General features: G+C 45.0%; 1 protein-coding gene across 2 annotated transcripts in view; it reads right to left on the bottom strand.

The window, feature by feature from the left end:
- The window catches only part of XYLT1 (xylosyltransferase 1), a 302,373-nt gene that overhangs the window by 30,022 nt on the left and 249,135 nt on the right, over positions 1–23,216 (bottom strand). For both annotated transcript variants that reach the window (XM_037153120.2, XM_037153119.2), the window contains 3 exons: positions 20,758–20,838; positions 4,673–4,889; positions 1,712–1,888 (listed from right to left, as the gene is read on the bottom strand). In XM_037153120.2, the coding sequence (XP_037009015.2) occupies positions 1,712–1,888; positions 4,673–4,889; positions 20,758–20,838 (475 nt within the window). The remainder of the gene's footprint in view (positions 1–1,711; positions 1,889–4,672; positions 4,890–20,757; positions 20,839–23,216) is intronic.

Genomic DNA, 23,216 nt, shown 5'->3' on the forward strand with positions numbered 1-23,216 from the left:
TGGGGATCTTGCTCACATGCAGATTCTGCAGCAGCAGGTCTGAAACTGTAGATATTCTGCATGCCTTATACACTCCCTGGTAACTCTGATGCTGCTGGTCCGTGGACCACACTCTGAGGAGCCTGGCTAAGAGACTGGAAGATCCACGTGGGGAGTCGGCAGGGGCACCTCCGGTTATCAGCCTGGCCCTGCTGTCCCCACCCTCCCTATGGCTTAGCGGTTTGGGAAGCAGCATGCCATGTCCATGTGGTGGTTCTAGTGACTTCAGAGGGACGTGTTCACTTGTTTTGCAGCCTTCTCTTGGTGTTTTCTGCAGCTGGGGCAGGGGCATACTGAGGAGGAGAGGAGGAAGGAGCTCCAGGTGCTGGCCTGGAGGAGGCAGGAGACGTGCTCACCTGGGATGGAAAGGTCTGGGGCTCGTGGGAAGCAGATAAAGCATTTATCACCCTCCTCCCCCACTCTCCCCAAAACTGTAAATTACTAGGCTATGCAGAGATGCCTCTGAGGACAATACCGTTTCTACCCCTTGACGCTCCTTCACGTTAACAGAGTGTGGCTGCTCATCAGAACTGCCTGAAGTTGTAAAATATATATTTAAAATATTTTTAAAGAGATTTTATTCATTTATTTTTACAGGGGAAAGAGAGAGGGAGAGAAATATCAATGTATGGTTGCCTCTCATGTGTCCCCCACTGGGAACTGACCTGCAGCCCAGGCATGTGCCCTGACTGGGAATCGAACCACGATCGTCTGGTTCGCAGGCCCACACTCAATCCACTGAGCTACACCAGCCAGGGCTATATTTTAAATATTTTTTAAATTTATTTTTAGAGAGAGGGGAAGGGAGGAAGAAAGAGAGGGAGAGGAACATTGATGTGAGAGATAAAAATCGATCAATTGCTTCTTATAAGTGCCCTGACTGGGGGCCAAACCCGCAACCCGGCCATGTTCCCTGACAGGGAATGGAACTGGTGGCCTAGTGCTTTGTAGGATGACACCCTACCAACTGAGCTATACTGATCAGGCCCCAAAGTTGTAATACATTAAAAACAAAAATTCCTGGGCCTCACTGGAGATCAGTAGTTTGCCCCCGGTTGACACTGGGTGATGTCTGAAGACACTTCTGATTGTCACAATGGTGTGCTATCGGCTTCTAGTGGGTAGAGGCCAGGAATGCTGCTAAACATCCCACAACACAAAGGCCAGCCCCACAGCATGGAATTATTCAACCGCAATGTTAATAGTGCTGAGGTTGAGAAACTGCCCCAGATAAGACTCAAGTTTGTACTCAGAGATGTGTTTTCAACAAATTATTTCAGGGGATTCTGATTAAAAGACAATCCATAGAAATGGATACAAGGGTGGCCTTTGGAAACAGATACGTTGGGCTATGTGACCTTGAACATGATTTTTGATCTTTGCATGCCTCCGTTTCTCTATTTCTAAAGTGGAATAAAAATAATAATTTTAGTTATCTACCTACCTACCTACCTACCTACCTAGTAAGGTTGTTGCAGGGTTAATGAACCAACATGGAGTCCTGGCAGAGAGTCATCAAAAACTGTTGGTCACTATTCATGTTGTCATGATTATTATCGACAGACAGGTTGAGAACTGGGGGAAAAGATGGTCAGCAGGCCTGGCCTCGGATGCCTGCCGAGGCTGGCCGGGAAGGTGTGGTTTGGGAGGCTGCAGGGCATGGTGGGCTCACCTGGAAGCGGTGGAAGTCCTGGGGCTTGAAGTCGTTGGGGGAGCAGCCGCACCAGTCCACGATGTGTTTGTACTGGCACTTGCAGCCCAGCTTGCGGTTCCAGTTGGTGATGCGCAGGTTGTTGTCCACCATGGTGTCGCAGTGAGGACTATTCTCCAGGACTGTGTGGAAGAAGGACTGTAGGGGAGAGAGGAACCAGCCTGAGACCTCTTCCAGCTTCCCTTGAATGGGATGGGGTGGGGATCCTGCCCTGGGACTACCTGACTGCAAAGGGACTCTCTCGGAAACTCATCTGTTCTTCCTATAACTGGGGTCAGTGCCAATCTGGTTCTACTCAAGGTACACCAGATGTTTCATCCAGAGTGGCTTCATTCTGTCCAGAAGTCTAATATTCTGAGTGTTTCTCTAATTATTTTTCCCCAGCAGTCCAAAACCTGATTTCAAGATACGGCTTATCATCCAGGAATCTTCTGTCTGCTCAGCAGAGAGGAAAAGTCCCTCCGGGTATATCAACACATGGGGGTTAGGGGAAAATATAGGGGCAATTTTTCAGGAAAACTTGGGCCCTTGGTTTTTGCTTTGCAAGTAGCCATGTCCGAAACCAAAGGGATTCAGCTCTGAGATCTCTTGAGAAGAAACATGAATGCTGTGGAATTTCATGCTTGGGTAAGGGAGGGGAAATTCAAGGGTGCATCAGGCCCCAGGGCTGGAAGGCATGCAGATATAGTGTGACTACAAAGAGGGGAAGGGTGGGGGTAGGGGGAGAAGGAGCTGCTTGCTGTCCACGGTGCTGAACCAGGCACAATAGCTTCCCCTAATCCTAAGACTCTTGGCCCACCTCTCCAAGGAATGTGAGAAAGATGTAATGTTGATAGTGAAAAGAGAGGTCAGAGAGGAGGGACATGGTTAGAAATGTGGAGAGAGAGAGAGAGACACTGATTTTTATTTGGACACTTTTATGACAACCCAGACACTAGGCAGATACATTCTCCCCTGCTCTCTGCCCCCTAGGGGAAGCTATGGGGGAACATGTGTTTGCCTGTTATAAATTTATGGCACAGCCTTCAGATTTCTTCTGAGCTGGTTCCTTGGAAGTGGTCTGGGAGATGGGAGGGAGAGGTGGAGGTGCTGGGGTGGGGGGGATGGATCTAACAGGGACCTGAGTTGAAATGTGCCTGTGTGTGCTGCAGGAGCGGGGCAGAGAGAGCCAGCCCAGGATGAGCAATTTGATTAAAAGAACCAAAGTTCCAAGCAGTCTCTTCTCAATGGGTGGGTGGGCAAAATGAGGCTCCACCCACCATCCCCAGCTGACCTTCCCATGATGCTAAATGACGTGCTGGTGAACCTGGATTTTAAGCTTGACTTGTCTACAAGCCCACAGAAGCACACATTCTCCATCAAGCAGTGGGGGAAAGTACCCAATTACTGACTGCCCTGTGTCCTTTTATAATGATACAGAAATTCTGTCCAAGATAATGGATGAGGAGGTTATCAGAATTGAGAGAAAAGGTGATTTTCGCTGAAATAGGATTAAAAGCTGATTACTTAACAAGTGTGCAGAATAGCAAAAACGTGGCCTGGTTACAACAAGCCCATCATTCCTCTGGAGTGACACAGGCAGTCAGCCCTACCCAGAGCTTGTCACTGCCCCGCATGTTGGTGAGGGACATGGAGGCCATCGAATGAGATGCACTGTCTTGTCTGTCCTAGAGATATAACACCTGAGGGGTCCAAAGATGGGACCCAGCCAGGAAGAACTGGTGGATCACTCAGGGGACCTGTCATGGGCTCAACAGAAACAGAACCAGCTCTGGAGTTTTCTGAAGTAGGAAATTAAGGGCTGGAGGTCAGGGGGCTTAACCTGGAATATTTCAGCCCAGGTCTGATAAAGAGGCTGCTGGCACACCAGGGGCAACACTTCAGCTCTGGGTGCCTACCCACTTTCAGGTGGTCCAGGGCTATGTTAGAACAGTCTCCAGTCTTAAACAATAGGGCTTCTGAAAAGGACTGACTGTGTCCCCCTAAAATTTGGAGGTTGAAGTTGTAACCCCTGATGTGATTATGTTAGCAGGCAGGGCCTTTGGAAGCTGACTAGAAGAGGAGGGTGGAGCCCTCACGCATGGGGGTGAGTGCCCTTATGAAAGGGAGCCCAGAAAGACCCTAACCCCTTCATCCTGTGAGAACACAGCGAGGACTGTCAGTAGGCAGTCTGCGTGACCTGGAAGAGGGCCCTCACCCGATCATGCTGGCAGCACGATCTTGGACATCCAGCCTCCAGAACTGTGAGAGGTAAACTTCTGTTGTTTATGAGCCACCTACCCTATCATATTTTGCAGCCCTAATTAAGATAGCTTCCCACCCTCCGGCCTGAAGAGTGGTGACAGGCTGCCTAGAGCTCTCAAATACTTCCAAAAGCCAACAGGAAATGCCGAGTCCCAGGCATTTGCCCATGAGGGCTGTCAGTGTAGGGAGTGTCCTGAAAGGGCCAGCTCTTACAGCTGTGCAGATTACGCACCACGCAATCCTGGGATGAGGGCTGCTGCCACCAACACTGTAGATAGCAAAGGTCTGTATTTTTTTAACAGTTTCCCAGAAAAAGGCAGTAAGTGTCCTGTTCTAACAAAATTAGTATATTGTGATGATTTTTATTACCAACGGGAGCCGGGTACCCGAAAAAGGGCTGCCGTTTGTAGTTGCCACAGAGACACTGTGGATGGCTGATGGCAGCACTTTGCGTCTACTCCACACAACCTCCATAGACCGGAGGGGACCAGGGCTGTTGCTATGACAGCAAGGTCCCTGGTAGCCAGTGCTGTTCTCCATCTTCAACTGGATGTTTGGAGGGCTGCGTACTGGACTCCGCATTGCTTTGCCAAAAATTCAGCATTCGCTTTGCTCCAGAGGTAAGTAAGAGCCAGCCCTGACCGTTCTCTGGCACTTTTTATCCCCCTGGAGACTCACCTCAGCAGGAAGCAGGGTGTAGGAGTAGAACTGCTTCATTTTAGTCACCAGATCATCTGTAGAGAATGTCACATACTCCACAAACTTCCGGTTCAGCAGGAACCAATCCGAACCACCATCCACAGCAATGCCCTCTGGGATCCGCCGGTCCCCCAGGCGCCACATGTGGGCGTCACACTCCAGGAAAAGCCGGTCCAGGCCCTGTTTCCTGATGAACCTGAGAGAGACAGAGAAGCCACTGTCCAAAGGAGCCTCCACCCAGAGTCCAAACGAGATGGCACAATCACGGTGATCAAAGCATTTATTGAGCACTGACTGTGTGCCAGGTATAGTTTGTCACTTGGTCTTCACGAGTGAGGCTGGTCACTCCATCCCACCGAAGCAGGTGCTATTATTACACCCACTGTACAGATGAGGGCACTGAAGCTTAGAGACATTTAGGGGACTTGCCGAGCACAATTAGATGGCAATGAACCTGTGGTACATCTGCTTGCTCTTTAGGAAACTTTGAAATCATCTTTCCATGCCACGGATACCTTGGTAGCTTATTAAATATAGCTTGTGGACACTCATTTCAGAATAGTGTTCATAAATCAAAACATACAGGATTCCAAATTTTATTTTTAAACAGCAAAGTTGTGCTCTGGCCAGGTGGCTCATTTGGTGGAGTGTCATCCCAGAGCCAAAAGGTTGCAGGTTCAAACCTGACCAGGGTATGCCTAGGCCTAGGCTGTGGGTTCAATCCCTGGTTGGGGTACATACAGGAAGCAACCAATCAATGTTTCTCTCTCTCTCCATTCTTATCTCTCTAAAAATCAGTACACATATCTTCAGGTGAGGATTAAAAAAAAGCAAAGTTACGATATAGTAATTCATGTGCTTTTTGATTCACACATTAAATATAGGATTACAAAGTATTTCTGAAAACACCAAATTTATGGTAATTACAAGTGTTTCTTTCTTAACAAGTGAAATAACGAGATCTGTGGCAGGTCTAATAACCACTGTAATTGTGAAGAAGTGGTGAGCATAACTGATATTTAGAGGTAGGTGCATCGACTATAATGTGATAGGGAAATATGTGATTCCTAACAGTTACTGCTCATACTGCTGTGGTTTGCTCTCTATGTGTAGCTAGATTTTAGTGAGAATTCAGTGAAAATAAAGATCGTTTTGTTCCCATTCAAAGTCACCGGTCCTCTGAATTCCACCTATGCACCTTAAGATGGACAACTCCAGCTCTAGAGTATATACATATAAATATTCGGGAGTCTGCAAAGCAGGCTGTGTAGCACTGGCACCGCCTATTCTGTAAATGCAGAAATCAGTGGTCAAAGAGCTGGTCAAACAGGTGTGCGGGGAGACTGGTCAGAGCAAAAACCCAGTCTTCTGGCCCGAACTGTACATTTTCAGTGAGCATTAACTGCACACGTACAATGTGCCAGGCACTGTGCTGGCCCTAGTGCAGGGCAAGGGGGAGTCAGGGTGATTCCTACTTCTCAGGAGCTAGTTACCCAGCTGGGAGCTGAGTTTACAGGACTCCCGACTCGGGGATCCTGCTGCTCCTCCAGCTCTACAACACAACAACAAGCATTTTAAAGCATGCCATTTAAGGGCATGGTACTCATTCAAAATGCTGTGCACCCGTCATCCCAATAATATTTCATCGCCCCAAAGGAGAACTCCATGCCCATAAGCTGTCACTGACCATTCATTCCCCGCCTCACCCTTTAGCCCCTGGCAACCACCAAACTGCTTTCCATCCCTATGGATTTACCAATTCTGGATATAGATGGGATCATATAGATGGAGTCCTATAATTTGTTGGTCTGTTTGTTTGGCTTCGAACTACCATAGTGTTTTGAAGGTCCATCCACATTGTAGCGCATACCAGTGCTTCATCCCTGACAGAATGGATGTCTGTCCAGCATCCATTCCTGATGTTTCTGGGAACCACGTCTCGATTTTACTTTGGTCAGTCACTAATCTTTGATTCTCAGTTTACTTGGGTTTGCACCTTACCCTAACACCAGGGGTGAGAATGTGACCCAGGCTGGTCAATTCCTATCTGCTTGGCTGCCGTAATACTGGTTCAGGGATGGGTGAGAAACTCAAGCTGAGTTTGAGACTGGTTCCTAAATTTTCACTGAACTTATCAGGAAGGCTCTTCCATGGGGTTTTTGGCTGAGAGAGCACAAGCTTGGAGCTGGTGGTAGCTGTCGTATCACCATGAGTATAGAGGTTGTCTGACAGTGGAAGTAACACTGAAAGAAGGGGAGGTCAGGCTTTGCATGGGAGCCCAGAGCAAGCTGACAATTTTTCTGAGGACGTGCACAGGACACAGGCAAGGACAGAAGCCAACAGAAGACCCAGGTAACCAACCTCCTTGGTCGTGTTCTTTCTCTTAACACATCTTTCCACATGCCACATCTGAAGTTGGCCTCACATGGATGAAGGGGTTAGGGATCTCTTTGTAGAGGGGGTGATCTGGTGAAGGTCTTTCATTATACTCACCATATCACACACCACAGACACAAAGCTTGGCTTTAACCAGTTCATTAAAAGCAACCCTGAATTTAAGAAAATAAAATCCTACCTTGACTGTGGCTGGTGCTAAGTTATGTAATAATGTCCAGTTAGTGCATTTAACCATGGTTAACATTTTAAACTTCAGATAATCTGTATCAAAACTTACATGGTGGACTTCCGCCAAGATGGAGGCATAGGTGGATGTGCCGTGCCTTCTCACACAACCAAGTTTAGAGACAACTAAATATTAGCAACAGAAAACACAGCCAGAACACGGAAAATTGAACTTTTTGGAAGTCCGTTAACAACAAATTCTTCAGCCTGACCGGTAAGGGGCGAAACCAGCGGCTGGTGAGGGGTTGCACAGGGGGACTCGGTCAGACGGACTCAGGCGCGGAATCCAGGCGCAGGGTTGGACCTAGTGAGCGACCGAGCGAGCCACCAGGCGAGCGACCGCGGAGGAGACAGCGGGGAAGCGGTGCTGCGTGTTGACTGTGGTCGCCCATTTGTGCTCGAGCGGACAGGCGAGGGAGTGGGCGGTTGGACCGGCTGGAGGGTCCCCGCTGCAAGCGGCAGTAGAGGGCGCCGCCATTTCCCCGCTCTGACCACGCCCCCACATACAGCGTCACAACCCAGCGACCTGGGAGTCCAAGGCACCCCTTCTTACAGTTAAAGGGCCAGAACAGACAAAAAATGTCTCAAGTTCTCAAAGCTCCAGAGCCCATAGATCTAAGCGATGAAGAAATAGCAAAACTCTCAGACGCACAGTTTAAAACACTGGTCATCAGGATCCTCACAGAACTGGTTGATTATAGCCACAAATTAGACAAATATATGAAGGCGAAACTAATTGAAATGAATGGAATTGCACAGGACACCAATAGCAATGAAAAGGAAACTGGGACTCAAATCAAGGGAGTGGACCAGAAGAAAGCAAATCAAGGCCAAACAGAAAAGAGTCAGGAAGCAAGAATTCAAAGAAATGAGGAGAGTCTTAGAAACCTCCAGGACATCTTTAAACGCTCCAACATCCGAATTATAGGGGTACCAGAAGGGGGAAAGGAACAGCCACCAGTGGAAAACTTATTTGAACAAATAATAAAGGAGAATTTCCCCAATCTGGCAAAGGAAATAGACTTCCAGGAAATCCAGGAAGCTCAGAGAGTACCAAAGAAGTTGGACCCAAGAAGGAACACACCAAGGCACACCATCATTACATTAGCCAAAATTAAAATGAAGGAGAGAATCCTAGAAGCAGCAAGAGCTAAGGGGATAGTCACCTACAAAGGAGTGCCCATCAGACTGTCAGCAGATTTCTCAAAAGAGACCTTACAGGCAAGAAGGGGCTGGAAAGAGGTATTCCAAGTCATGCAATCCAAAGACCTACAACCAAGATTGCTCTATCCAGCAAAACTTTCATTTAAAATGGAAGGACAGATAAGGTGCTTCTCAGATAAGATCAAATTCAAGGAGTTTATCATCACCAAGCCCTTATTATATGAAATGTTAAAGGGACTTATCTAAGAAAAAGAAGTTAAAGAAACATGAACAGTGAAAGGACAGCAAACTCACAGTTATTAACAACCACACCTAAAACGAAAGCAAACTAAAAGGACAGCTAGATCAGGAGTGGAAACATAGAAATGAAGATCTCAAGGAGGGTTAGCAACAGGGGAGTGGGAGGAGGAGAAGGGGGGGAGAAGGTACAGAAAATAAGTAGCATAGACAGTAGATAGAAAATAGATGGGGAGGGCAAGAATAGCATGGGAAATATAGAATCTAAAGGACTTGAGACACATGGTCATAAACTAAAGGGAGGGTAATGGTGGGGATGGGGGGGTAGGGTGGAGGAGAATGAAGGGGGGAATAGAACAACTGTAACGCCATAATCAATAAAAAAATTAAAAAAAAAAACTTACATGGTAACCAAGATTAACCCAGAGAGAAAAATAAAAGATACACAGGTGTGAGAACTTGCAAAATTTTTCTTTCCATGGACCAGCTTTTTAATTTTATGTTCCACTATATGGGATAACAGCATCGTCTTGCAATTTTAATGTGCTGTCCCAGACCATAATATCCAAATACAATATTTATGCAGTAAAATCTCCAAAATAAAATATTCATGGGGTTGGGAGATTGGTTGCTGTATTTACTGCATTCCAAAACTGATAAGCAGCAAGCACATGCTTTGGTTAACTGTGAGTAAAAATAGAGACAACCAATTCCTATGGTCTCAGAAAAGTTTCTGCTGAGAGGGGCTGCTGGGAACTGGGTCTGAATTGGGAGAAGGTGGCAGAGACCTAGAGCCTTGGTATCTAGCAAATGAAAGGAATCACCTTAGGAAGTGATTTGCTTTTTTTCCTGTTCTGTGAACTAACCATAGCTTGGAAAGGTAAAGGTTTGAAATCAAGGTATGTCAGTAAACACCTGGGTGTATCTTTGCTTAGATGCTGGCTCACCAGTAGACAGGGTACTTAGCTCTCTTACCTGATGGACAGAGGACAGATCGATTTGCAGCAGTGGGCCCAAGACATAGAAGGTGACTAATGATGCTCTCCTCCCTTCAGTTTCACCTCCCACTAACTTGGTTACCTGGGGCAATTGGGTCAATAGGTGGAACTATCAAAAAAAACAGACACCAAAAGGATCTGTGTACCAGTCCTGCCTCTGCTTCCACAGACTGTGAGACTGGCTTAACCTCTCTGAACACCAGTTACTTCATTTGTCAGATGATCCCTGTACATCTGTCCCGGGAAAGTGCAGTGGATGACTTTTACAAAGGTCCTTGCACAGGGTTTGGTAAGCACAGTTCACCCCAGCAGTAGATACACCCAACCATCAGTTCCTTCTTACATGGTGATAACATCCTTCCCCAATCCCGCACATCCCTGATCATCCTTCCATGCTGTATTGTTCTCCATAGCATTTTAAACTTTCAATAGCACATACAAGATATTTAGTTTGTTGTTTATTTGACCTTGCCAGATGTAAGCCCCAGGGGCTTACAGATTCTTGTCTATTTTTGTTCACTGCTGTATCCTTAATGCCTAGAACAGTGCCTAGCATACAGCTGGTGCTCAATAAATATTTACCGAATAAATAAATAAAGGGAAGAGTAATAGCCACACCTGTGAGACAATCCAGAGGTGGCAGTGTTAGTTAACCAGGTATTTGATTCTTCTAACACTCTTTTGACAGATGAAGGAACTGAGTCATAGGACAGTTAAGTCCATTCTCCAAAGCCACACAGAGAGGAGTCCTAGACTTGAATCCAGATCTGGATAAATCCAATGCAAGCTCTTAGCCACTCTGCCATTCTTCACCAGTCCTAATTTGCCAGGCACTGCCAAGAGGATCCAGTGAAGGATCTGAGAACTTCTATTGCCTCAAAAAGACACTGTGCAGAAATGACAGAACTAAAGGGCTCACTGCTGGTCTTAGAAGACCTCACAAGGATGCCTATTTTCAGAACAGGCCACGTAAGGGCAAACCTGGAATCAGGTGCATTCGTTTTACCTCCTGGGATGCACCTTTCTGGGCTGGGTAGTTTGCTGTTCTGAGACCACTCAGCTGGCACATTATGGAACAAAGTCATAGCTAAATAGGATTCTCCTGGGGTGTCACAGAGACCAGGTCTACTTGGCTGAGCATCAAAGGAAACCAGATGGAAGGTGGGGAGGGGTCCTGATTCTTGCCTCTGGGAGAAGAGTTCAGGTGTAGGAATTGCCTGAGGGAGTATGTATGTGTGTGTGTGTGGGGGTGGAGGTTGGGTGGAGGGGAGCAAGGGGGAAAATTGAGACAACTGTAACAGCATAAACAATAAAGTATAATTAAAAAAGAAAGTATCTGTAGCCTTTGGAAATGATCTCAGAAAAGGAGACAATGAAGAAGTCCCTCAATTCAGTTAATTTCCTGGCTACAATCTCAGCATAGTCATTGAGTATGAAATTATTCCAGACCTGTTTCATCCTATAATGAGTTCTAAAAGGAAGAACTCTGCCCCTCAGCTTTTACAGCATGTCTGAGCAGGAAAGAATCTTAGCAATCAGCTAAAATAGCTAATTCTACAGATTAAATACACACACAGGCACACACACATTCAGACCCATAGGGCTGTATGATCCGAAGTCATCCACAATATATAGCCTGGGGGAACACATCTCCTATTCTTCTCTTTTCCTGTCCAGTGACTTGTCACTGAACCCAGATTACTCCTTTAGCATAAGTACAACCTAAGCATTTTAGTGAAAAAATAAAGTCATGGAACAAAACATGAAAACCACAATGTGTGAAATCGGCCAGCCATGTGACTGGGCTCGCAAGAGACTGCCACCTGCGGGGCCAAGCTTTGGGCTCTGGAGCCAGACTACTCAATTCAAGTCCTGGGTCTGCACTAATCCTGGGCAACCTGAACATGTGATAGCTCAGTTTCCCACGTGAAAAACGGGGATCATAATAATAGCTGCCTCACAGAGTTGGTGTGAAGGTTTAAATGAGATGACATATGGAGAGGGCTTAGCAAAGTGCTTAGCACATAGTAACTGCTCCATAAATGTTCACCAAGATGCTTAATGTTTTTTATCAGGCTAGGAAATTTAAATTTATATCTCTCTTGGTACAGGCATAGGTAAAGTACAGGGCTAAGGGGTAGAAACCCTCTATGAACTGAAAAAGCAATGCTATTTCAGCACCAAGGACAGAAGCCAATGTCCCCACAGTGAACCCAATCTCCTGCTATTATTAGGTAAGGGATGCCCATAGTTGCAGTGGCGAAGGTGACAAGTGTCAGGAGAATCCTTCTAATTCTGTCCAAGCATCATGAATACAAATCCTTTCTATCATCCCATGCCGTGCATCAGCGAGGGTTCAGCTCACTGTGTTCTCTGGCAGCTCCATATGGGACCTGGTGGCCCTTTGTCTCAGGCTCAGGATGGGTTGCGCCCTTTCCTGACCTTAGCTGCCTGGAATAACAAGGGGGCTTGAGGCATCCCCTCATTCAGCAGCTCCAGAGAGCACCTTCAATACTCCAGGTCTATGTGCTGAGAATATGCTTGTGAGTAAGATGGGCATTACCTCTGCCCTTCTCTCTCTTCTAGGGAGAGAGAGAGAAAAATAGAACAATAACATCTACCATTTACTGAGCACTTACTCCTTTCTAGGCCCTACTCCTCACACTTAGTATTTATTCTCTAATTTAGTCTTCACCACAGTCCTACGAGGCTTCATTTTACAAATGAAGGAATAGAGATACAGAGAGGTTAAGTAATTTTCTGAAGGTCACACAGCTGGTTAGTGGCATGGGTGGAACTCAAATCTTAGCACTCAAGACTCTGGATTCCACAGTCTTAGCCATAAGGCTGTAATAGTGCTCTAATAAATAAATAAGCAGACATAAAAAGCTACAAAACACAATAACATGCAATTGGATGTTTGTGGTAAGTGCTATACAGAGAAACTCAGAGTGCAATGACAGAAGATAAAGAGACATGGATGTAATTAATGAAGATTGTTGGGGAAGGCTTCACTGAGGAGGTGGCATTTAAAATTCATGAGAAGCACTTGGTCATCTGAAGTGTGTGGGGAAAAAGTTTTACCTGTATAAGTAGTAGCATGTGCAAGAATCCAAGTGAGTGAAAAGGGCTACAAGGGAATGCTCACCTTCACTGCATCACTAGGGAGTAGACAGGATAGGCTGACCCGACTGGTGGAAGGAACGTACCATCTGTAAGCACATGTGGCCTGGACACGGCAGGAAACTCTATGAGGAACATACTCAGGGAATCAGTGTAGCACAGTGGCTTGGAGAGCAGACTCTGGAGCCAGAGTGCCTGGGTTCCAGTCTGTTTCCCACTTATGAGCTGCATATCATTTAATCTCTCTAGCCTTGGTGGCCCCATCTGGAAAATGGACACAATAATAACTTGCATGGTGGGGTTGTTGTGAGAATGGAAAGAATTAATATTTGTAAAGCATTTAGGACAGTTCCTGGCGCACAGTACACTCTCCCCATGTTACTATTATTACACACCCTGTGCTGAGAAAGCTGACTTAGTTTGACATTCAAGCATGGAAGACAATCAGAGCCAGGGACCCACATTCTGGAACCTAATGTCTCCTGGCTCAGTGGCCCATACTCTTCACAGCACTCAGGGCCTGAAGCAACTGGCACCTCTAAGAGTTCTAAAGGTCTGATGAGCACTAATTGGTTTTCCATATTTCACACATTTTAAAAAGCAATGTTTACTGCTTTTTACCCTGTTTGACTGTAAAAGTAATGCTTTGTGCCATCGAAAGCTTGGAACAGAAAATAAATCTAAGAAGAACTATAAAAATCATACTCTGCCTCTCAGAGATGACACTGTGAAATACTTTCCTTACAGTCTTCTGTTTAACTCAACATGGATTATTTGGGAAAAACAAAAGCCCCGAAGTTGACTTCGAAACCCGTTTGGAGGCCAAGAGAGGGTATGCATATACACAGCTCTGTGTGTGCCTGAGATGCTAAGCACTATTTTGACATGGCTGCCATAACTGAATTAAATAAAATGAACATGCAAATAGCGATAAACTCATAGGGTGGGTTTAAGAAAAGCTACAGGGAAAGGCAGTCTGCTTTCCCATTGGAGATAAAATACTAATTATCTTCTCACATCAATCACGGTGCTACAGGACAGCTGGGAGGAAGCCCTTCTCTTGATAAGCAAGTTGGCACCAAAGAACCTCCTGTAAGCAGATTTGCTTGGAGGAGGCTCCTGGCCAGGCTCTCGATGGGTTTGCCAACTTTTGGCTAAACAGTTGCCTGTTTAGACATCAAGGGAGGTTTGGGTCTAAAGATTAGTTCAGTGACAGAGAGAAGGAGCTGCCAAATGGGGAGGGCCGGGATCTATCCTAGCTTCTTTCCAGTCTAGCCTTCTTACATTTGAAATGCTAGTTGTTTTCCTACAAGTTGTAGAAAGTGTTTCTAAAATATTAGTAATTCGCATACATTCTTCAAGGTTTTCTTCCATAATCATCACCACCACCATCAACTTAATATGCACAAGTACCTGTTTCAAGAGCTTATCCATATAGTCACTCATTTAATTCTTGCAACAACTTCCCATGCAGTTTGTTTTATCATCATTTCCATTTTACAGAGGAGACAACAAACACACAGGTGGTTGATATAATCTACCCAAGGTCACACACACCCAGTGAGTGGTTAGCATGTCAGTCCTGCAGTCTGGCTCCAGAGCCTGGGTTCTTAACTGCCCTGCCCTGCTACGTGCTTCATGTGGTAACTACAAGAGAATTCCTTTACTATGGGTGATAATACCCATCTTACTTTTTCTGTAAGACGGATCTAGTAGCACTTAGTTGTCTTTAACTTTATTGGAAACGATTTTGTTAGATTGTACTGACACAGCTGTCATGTCAGCAGCATGCATTAAAAACATCAATATTAGTGAATTTTTGTGTAGCTATTTTAAATATTGATGATGGAAGAAAATATGTGACATTTTAAGCATATTATGCTTTACTATTTCAAGAAAAGTAAAAACAACTGAAATGCAAAACAGTATTTGTGCAGTGTATGGAGAAGGTGCTGTGACTAGTCAAATGTATCCAAAGTGGTTTGTGAAGTTTCATGCTGGAGATTCCTCATTGGACGATACTCCACTTGAAGTTGATAGTGATCAAATCAAGAAATTAACTGAGAACAATCAATGTTCTACCACATGGGAGACAGCCAACATGCTCAAAATATCCAAATCAATGAAGTTATTAGTGAAAACAAACAATGTGTCTTTTGTTTAAAAAAAAAAAAAGGATTTTTTGGCCAACCTGATATTTTTCTTGAAGCCGAATTTAAATAGCTTCAACTATTTTTTTAACTGAGTCTTATTCTAAGCATAATATTCATGAAGTCATGGATTAAATGAGCTAATTATATAAATTTTCACTGATGCACATTAGATCAATACTCAATTTCCCAGTACGCCCACTTATGAACTACCCAGAATAATGCCACACACCACAGGTGGATCATGAACACACTCTGGGATAGGCTGACTCTCGAAAGTAGAAGGATATGATTTCCACTCTGCCCCTCCCAACTCATTGAAAAAGTGATTCTACTTAGAGTCATCAGAATATTGGTCTTTCATTTGTATACCCCAAGAATTTATAACTGTGGGTCCTCTCAGATCCTGGGCTGATAAAAGAACACAGAACCGGGTCCAGTCCCAGCCGTGCCATTCACTAGCTATGGGACCTTGAGCACATTACCGCAACTCTCCAGGCCTCAGCTGTGCTCATCTCTACAATGGGATAACACCTGCCAAATGAGGCTGGGATGAGGTAACATACTAGAAAGCTCCTTGCTCGGGCCTTCCTGCGAAAACTCGGTCTTCCACAATTCCAACCTCACTGTCTGAATTTTGTAGAGATGAGGACATGAAAGTATGAGGAGTCAAAGTCATTTGTTGAAGTCCCACGGCTGTCACGTGACAGAGCTGGCTGTACTCCAGTGCTCTTGCTCTTACCACTATACCACACTGCTCCCCAGAACTAAGCACTGGGGCTTTGGTGACCTTGAATTAGGTAGAAACCTTAGGTTTCAACCAAGGTAGGAAAAGGCCCAGAGGAAACCCTATCCTAGCTGAGGGAAGTGATTTTTCCTCTCCATCTCCCTGTAAGGGGCCTGTCCCCACACACTGGGACTTGATCATGCTGCTGAGACTTGGGGAACTTCTCTGATGCTCCCTAAGCAGAAGAAGTCAGGAGCTCCTGAAAATGTCTGCAAAGACCTGCTTGTTCAGGCTGTGAGTAGAGTTGAGGGCATCCACATCTGCTAGCCCTGTTGAGGCTGTCTGGGACAATGATAACTGTATTGTACTACATGTCTCTCAACATATCTAGTTACTTTATTTTAGGAGGAAAGCAAGGAGAAACAGTGAAGACAACATTCCCCTTCATTTAATTACAGGAACAGTCAGGACCAATTTGGCAGCTATTACATACTAGTTTGCCTTTATGCCATCTCTTCTCAGCAGGAGCTCAAAGTCCAAATTGGCTGCTAAAGGCAGGAGATGGGGACAGAAGGTCAATGCTGCTATTAGACACCATGTGGAGTTAAAAACTGAGGCACCATGTGGCCTATTTTGTGTCCCACTGCTTGCTTTTGCCTGTCCCCATGTCTTTGTTTTATAAACTCTTTGCTTCTGTCACAATGTCTTTTACAAGAACTGGACTAGAAGAAGCATCAGAATAGGAAGGGGCTTGGGAGACCATCTTGTTCATCCCCCTGGTTTGTCAAAGGAAGGAAATGAAGCCCAGAGAAACAGAGTGGCTGTCTCAAAGCCAGCCAGCATGTTGGAAGAAAGCACGACCACAGCACAGAGAAGCTTCACCATGCAGGGACTCTGAGCTTTGGAGGCAGAGCCACCTGGCTCTGAGTCCTGGACCTGCCCTAGCTGTGTGAGCTTAAGTGACTTCCTTCACCTCCCAGAGTCTCAGTTTCCTTCTCTGTGAAATAAGGCAAAAAGTTGGGAAGGGTCACCATCTGGAGCCCCAGAATGAAAACCCAACACAAAGGACAATAGGAATAATGAAGTTAAGTTAATGGGTCAAAGGTTCAACAGGTACAAACTTCCAATTATAAAATAAGTCATGGAAATGTTACGGACAGCATGGTGACTACAATCAATACTACCATACTGTGTATTTGGAAATTGCTAAGAGGGTAGATCTTAAAAGTTCTCATTGCAAGAAAAAAAAAATCTGTGCCCTGGTTTAGTTGGTTGGAGCATCGTCCTATACACCAAAAGGCTGAGGGTTCGGTCCCTGGTCCGGGTGTGTACAGGAGGAAACAGATCCATGTTTCTCTCTCTCTTTCTCTATTTCTTTTTCTCTTTCTTTAAAATCAATGAATATATCCTCAGATGACGAATAAAAAATTGTAACTGTTAACTAGATGTTTTGCAATATATACACATATCCAGTCATTATACTACACACCAAAAACTAACGTAATGTTCTACCTCAATTAAAAAAAAGAGATTCCTGCCAGTGAACTACTTGGTTATTTAAAGGGACATGTTTATTTTACTTTAACTCTCTCCAAGAATAATAAAAAAATAATTAAACAACTTAAAGAAATGAAAGCACTAATAGAGTCAGGGTTTGATGATATCATTTGAACTGTTTGATTAGCCATATCTGAAGTTGGATGCTGATATTTTAGTTGTATTAGTCAATACCTTCCTTACTCCTTAAGCTACTTTGATCTGGGTTTCTGTCATTTCCCACCAAAAGTACCCTTCCTAGCACATCACCAGTGCAGGAACTGGGGCTAAGCTCTGCACATGTGAGATGAGATCGACAACAAAAGGCAGGCAGTGGCCAAGCTTGTTCCTATAGCAGGTGAGACCTCAGCTAACAAAGAGGAGAGTGGCAGATGACATCATGCTGGTTCATGTTAGTATTACATTAACACTAAATTACTGGCCTTAATTCATCAGGTGAGAGAATCCCAGCTGAGGACTCATGGACTAGTGCTGAAACTTGTGAGCTCTTCTGCCCTTGAATTTTAGGGCTCTTGAAGGAGGTACAAGCAACAGCTCCTTAGTCTGAGCCTTTATCCTGTCCCATGCTATTTGAGTACCACTTATCAGCTACTGATGCACATCAATGAGACAGGATATACACACCCAGAGGCATAATTCTTGCCCATAAATCATCTATTTCTGTCTTCCAACAGCAATATTTTAGTCCTATACTTAGCATGGCAATGCTGTCATTATCATCACCACTACCATCATCATAGGGCATTTACTATAGGTCCAAATTTTTTAGTGCAGCATCTCATTTAATCTTACCAGCAATCCCATGAGAGTAGGTCTATTAATAAGTCCACTGTATGGGGAAGGAAAACGGCTCAGAGAGGTGAAGTCACCTGTCCAATGAAACACAACAAGGACATGGTAGAGCAGAACTCCAACCCAAGAGGTGTAATCTTAAAGACCATGATTTTAACCTCTGTCCTTTGTACAGTTCCTAGCATAGTGCCTGGAAATAGCAGTCAGGGAATAAACACTGACTAGACTGAAGCAGAAGTAGTATGGTGGACGTCATTCTGTCATGTCTATTCACTTACGATGGGCTCCATTCTCATGATGCAACTTTGTTCACACAAAACATGTATGACAAGGTTCCCTACCGGGGACAAAGGTCTTCATTCTCTATCTAAGGGTGGGGACATGAAAATGTGGGCCAGTTTTGATTATTAACCACATCCATGGAAGCTCCATCTCATTTCCATGGGCTTTGAGGCCAGAGATGTGGGTTCACATTAGCACTCTCCTGCCCTGTGACCTTGGAAAAATCATTTAGATTCCCAAAGACCTTTTTTTTTTCTTGACAAATGGGATACTAAATCTTATTTTTGTAGTGAGTGGCTGTAAGAATGAAATTGGATCCTGCCCGAAAAGGTACACCAAAGCAATGGGCACTTAGTAGGAACACAACACACAATGGTTATAATTCTTCTTTTTCCACCCAGATCTTCCTCACCCTTAGTGGCCAAACATGCTATGCTAATCTGTGCTGATTTATAGAGCATCTTCAAACCTGAGGCTCTTTCTTATTTTATTTTTTAAAGTAAAGATTTAATCTTTTAAAATTTATTTATTTTTAGAGAGAGGGGAAGGGAGGGAGAAAGAGAAGGAGAGAAACATCAATTGGTTGCTTCATGCCCCCAACTGGGGACCTGGCCCACAATCCAGGCATGTGCCCTGACTGGGAATTGAACCAGTGACCTGGTTTACAGGCTGGTGCTCAATCCACTGATCCACATCAGCTGGGATGAAACCTGGGGCTCTTTTTAAATGTAAAGAATGCAGCCTGTCAATAGGAGAGGCACAATCTATAAATAGACAGCTGGATGAAATCAAAGTTAAAATGCAGGAAAAGGATACATCACAAGGAGTTCCTACTCAAAGGTCAGGAACTGGAGACCACTGCTTCTTTTGTCCCTGACGTGGATGACTGGGTAAGCTAAGTCACACAGCCAGGCAAAACCACACCTCCATCGTCAATGGCAGAGTACACCTAAAGCAGAGATGGCAAATTGCAGTGCCAACGGGGCTGGGTGTGGAAGAGGGACAGGTGAGAACTTCAGAGACATGGAAAACACAGACATTATCTCTGATCCAGCTGATAACTGCTATGAGAAAATTCAGGCACGGAGTTAGTGGGTCTTCTTTTCTTTAAAGCATTTTTTTTTATTCCTCACCTGAGGTTTTTTTTTTTATTGACTTTGGAGAAAGAAAAGGGGTGGGGAGAGACAAGAGGGCAGAACACTGATGTGAGAGAGAAACGTCAATTGGTTGCTTCCCATATTGGTTGCTTCCTGAATGTGCCCCAACTGAGGGTAGAACCCAAAACCTAGATATGTGCCCTGACCAAGGATTGAACCTGCAACCTTTTGGCATATGGGACAACTCTCCAACCAACAGAGCCACCAGGCCAGAGCTAGACCTTCTTATCTTTTAGGATGAACTAGAAATCTGGATTTTCATGAGACTGCATCCCTCCCAACTGATCTCTGTCCACAGAGATTTGCTATTTTTAAATGGAGCTATTAATTTTCAAATACAGCACCTGAATTAAACACAACAAAACAAAACCAACATGAGAGCCAAACAAAAACAGGTTAATGAGCTAAAATTACTCTATGAGCTGCCAGGGTGTGCCCTGAGGGCAACTCCAAAAAAAAGGCTCTAAGATGTTAAGAGTGACCTGGGCTGGATTTTAATGATATTTTACATCTGAACGGTGGAGCTGATCATGACTGAAACCCTCCCTGATGATCACTGGCCATGGAGATTTGGACTCAGCTCAAAGCTGGATGGTACTGATGCTATTTGAGCATTGCTCATTTTAATGAGGGAGATGCAATGGGTACAATTGGGCTTTGGGCGCCTCGGACCCCTGCCAATGTCTTGGGCAGCAAAGCAAGTCAATGGCGAGGGTACAAGGCTGGAGTCAGGATACTTGAGTTCAACTCCACACTGGCATGATACTCTTTTCCACTAGAAAGTAAATCCATGAGAGCGAGGATTTTGTCTTGTTCACTGCTAGAAGGGTGCCTGGCGCATCCTTGGCATTCGGCAAACATTTTTTGAATGACTGGCTGACCAGATGGTTACTCTGGGGATGTCACAAACTATGGGCCTCTGTCTTCACACCAGTAAAATGGGAACTAACGATGGCTGCTCTGCTTGTGTTGAAGGGTTGCCACAGTGAGATGACAGACCCACAAAGCACCTGGACCAGGGGTGTAAAGGGCAATGACATTTCCTATGAAACATTTACTGTGCTCTCTCTCCTTGGCTGATAGGAGGGGCCACTTCAGGTCCTGCATGGATGGGTGAGGCCCACCATGCCTGTCTTTCTTCCATCCTCAACTTGTTTTCTGGCTGCACCAAACCAGCCTGGAAGGAAGTCCCAAAATGATCATTCAGATTTTCATTTCCATTTTGTACAAAGATAGGGGAAGGATGTACTACTACCTTGCATTGTCCCGGCCGTGTGACTTCAAGAAATTCATATCTCGGTATCGGGAGAGAAATGCCACCAGCTGGTCATTTGTCCTGTGGAAAAAAAGAGGAAAGTCAGAATCCTCCAGGGGTGATGGAGAATTGAATCTCAGTTCCATTCTTCGTCATAGAAAACAGGATCCCTCCTCCTTTCACACCAGCCAATGGCCTGATAAGGCTGTATTCTTTCATGAGTCACTATCAATCACACTACATTACAACACACTCTTTGTATTTGTCTCCTATATGCTCCATATACTGTGAAATCCTTGAGGATGAGGATAATATCTTACTCATTTTGGAATCTTCAGTGCCCAGCCCTGGGCTTGGCAAATAAGTCATCAGTGTGTAGCTCAATGTCAAATACACAGTAACCTCAGGGCCTTTACACCTGTTGTGCTTGGAAAATCCTGTCCTGTATCTTCCCATCACTAGCTTGCTGTTGCTATCCAGGTTTTCTTTTAAATGTCCTTTCATCAGAGAGGACTTTTATGGTCATACAACCTAAAGTAGCACCTATATCTCCATCTCTGCCTTTATCACTATCTTATCGCTCCATTTATTCCACTATTTTATCACCACCTGAAGGTGTTGAATTTCCTTACATTAGGATGTAAATTCAAAAAAGACAGAACCTTGCCCATCACTGGCACATAGTAGGAACTACATTAGCTCCTACTGTAGGAGCATCCACCTGTTTGTTGGATGAATAAATGACTCAAAGTTGACATGAGTTTGAACTGACTCTTTTCAAGTGCATTTCAAGAAATGAATGAATCAACGAATGAATGAATACCAAGTTTCTCGACAACCACTGGGCACCTGATTGAGAGATCTTTAACAAAGATAAAGTGCAATGCTAACGAATGACATGTTCTCAGCATTGTTATCCCAAATTTATCACCATCAATCTCGGCACTAGCAGTGTAGTCACAGCTAATCAGCTTGGGCATACAGCTGTGACAGTATTTTAAAAGGCAGTCACATGGGTCTCCATCTGCCAGAAATGCAGTCGCCTCTTCTGCTGAATAAACCCAAACAGGTAAACGGTGCCAAAGTGACAGCTCTTTTATCATCAGGCTCCTCTGCTCAGGGATTTTTATTTAGAAGGAAAGGGTTAACTATTGTTTCAAATTGGGAGAAATGTGAAAGCAATGGAAAGAAAGGACACTTTTGGGAACAGAATGTAGGCAAGACCTTTGGGAGGTAGGTAGGGTACCTTAGAAGGTGATGCCTTGGATTCAAGAAGCAGAAGAACCTGGAGACAGGTCTCCCAGATCTTCTCATGACCATACCCTGTGTGTCCAAGGATAAGTCATTTATCTTCTCTGAACACACCTTGCTGCCCAGCACACAGTAGGCTCTCCATTCTTATCTTCTGAATGGACAACTGGTGGGTTTAAAGGGCATATAGTAGGTGTGCTGTAAGTACAAGCTGCTCTACTCTTTCTGCCTCCCACCATCTGGTCCAAGCTGCTCCCACCCCCTACTGCTTCTTCATTCCCCTGCAACTCTCTGCAGTGGAGCCACTCCAAGTCTCTGTTCTGTGATTGGATGACTCGTATTGACCAACTCAATTCCAGCGAAGGGGGCACAAGGCAGTAAAGAGATGCTGCAGTGAAAATGAACACTGCCGATGCCCTATCCTATTAACAGAAATAAACACCAACTCAAAACCAGCCATTCTAGCAGGTGGTAGACTCCAGAACAACCCCGTGTGTCCACAACGAGCTAAATCCAGCACACACACAGAAAGCTAAGCCCTGCCGGCATGCACAGAGGGCAACCCCGGGGATGCAGAAAAATGCTCCCCCCACATGTCTGCACAACGATGGTGCATCTCCTGTGTGGACAAATCTCTACCACTCACTGCTAGGTCAAGTCCATGTCTGCCCTGTGCAAGTTATGGTAGCTTGTGGGCAGAGGGTTCCTGAAGTTGCTGGAAGAGGTGTTAACTAAATCAGCCGATAAAAAAATTAAAGCAAGCTCTCTCTAAACTATCTACATGTCTTAGCAGTTCCTATTCAGCAACCCCCTCACTACTCTCTGCGACAGTTCATTATTGTTGTCCTGATGAATACGGGGACAAGTTAACCTCTGAATGGGTCCCTGGCAGCAGGAATAATAAATAGGGGCCTCTCAGTAGCCTCAGTGGGAGGGTAGAAGGGGCTGGGCTGGGGGGTCCCTAGGGGCCCCCTCTCCCGATGCCTCAGCCCTCCCAGGGTCAGTGGCTGCAGCTCCATTTGGCAACCCCAGAAAGCCCTTTCAGGGCCCTGAGCTGGGACCATTTTCACATTTACCGCTTCACCAAGTCCCCATCAGATGGGGATGAATAGGCATTTAACAAATTTACTTAGCGATGCTTCCACATGAAATCCTCTCAAAAGATGACATCTTGGGGGAGGAAGGGTGGATGAGAGGGGGCCGTGGAT

The sequence above is a fragment of the Artibeus jamaicensis genome, unplaced genomic scaffold (genome assembly GCF_021234435.1).
Source record: "Artibeus jamaicensis isolate MK-2021 breed Jamaican fruit bat unplaced genomic scaffold, CSHL_Jam_final contig_729, whole genome shotgun sequence".
In the NCBI taxonomy this organism is placed as follows: Eukaryota; Metazoa; Chordata; class Mammalia; order Chiroptera; family Phyllostomidae; genus Artibeus; species Artibeus jamaicensis.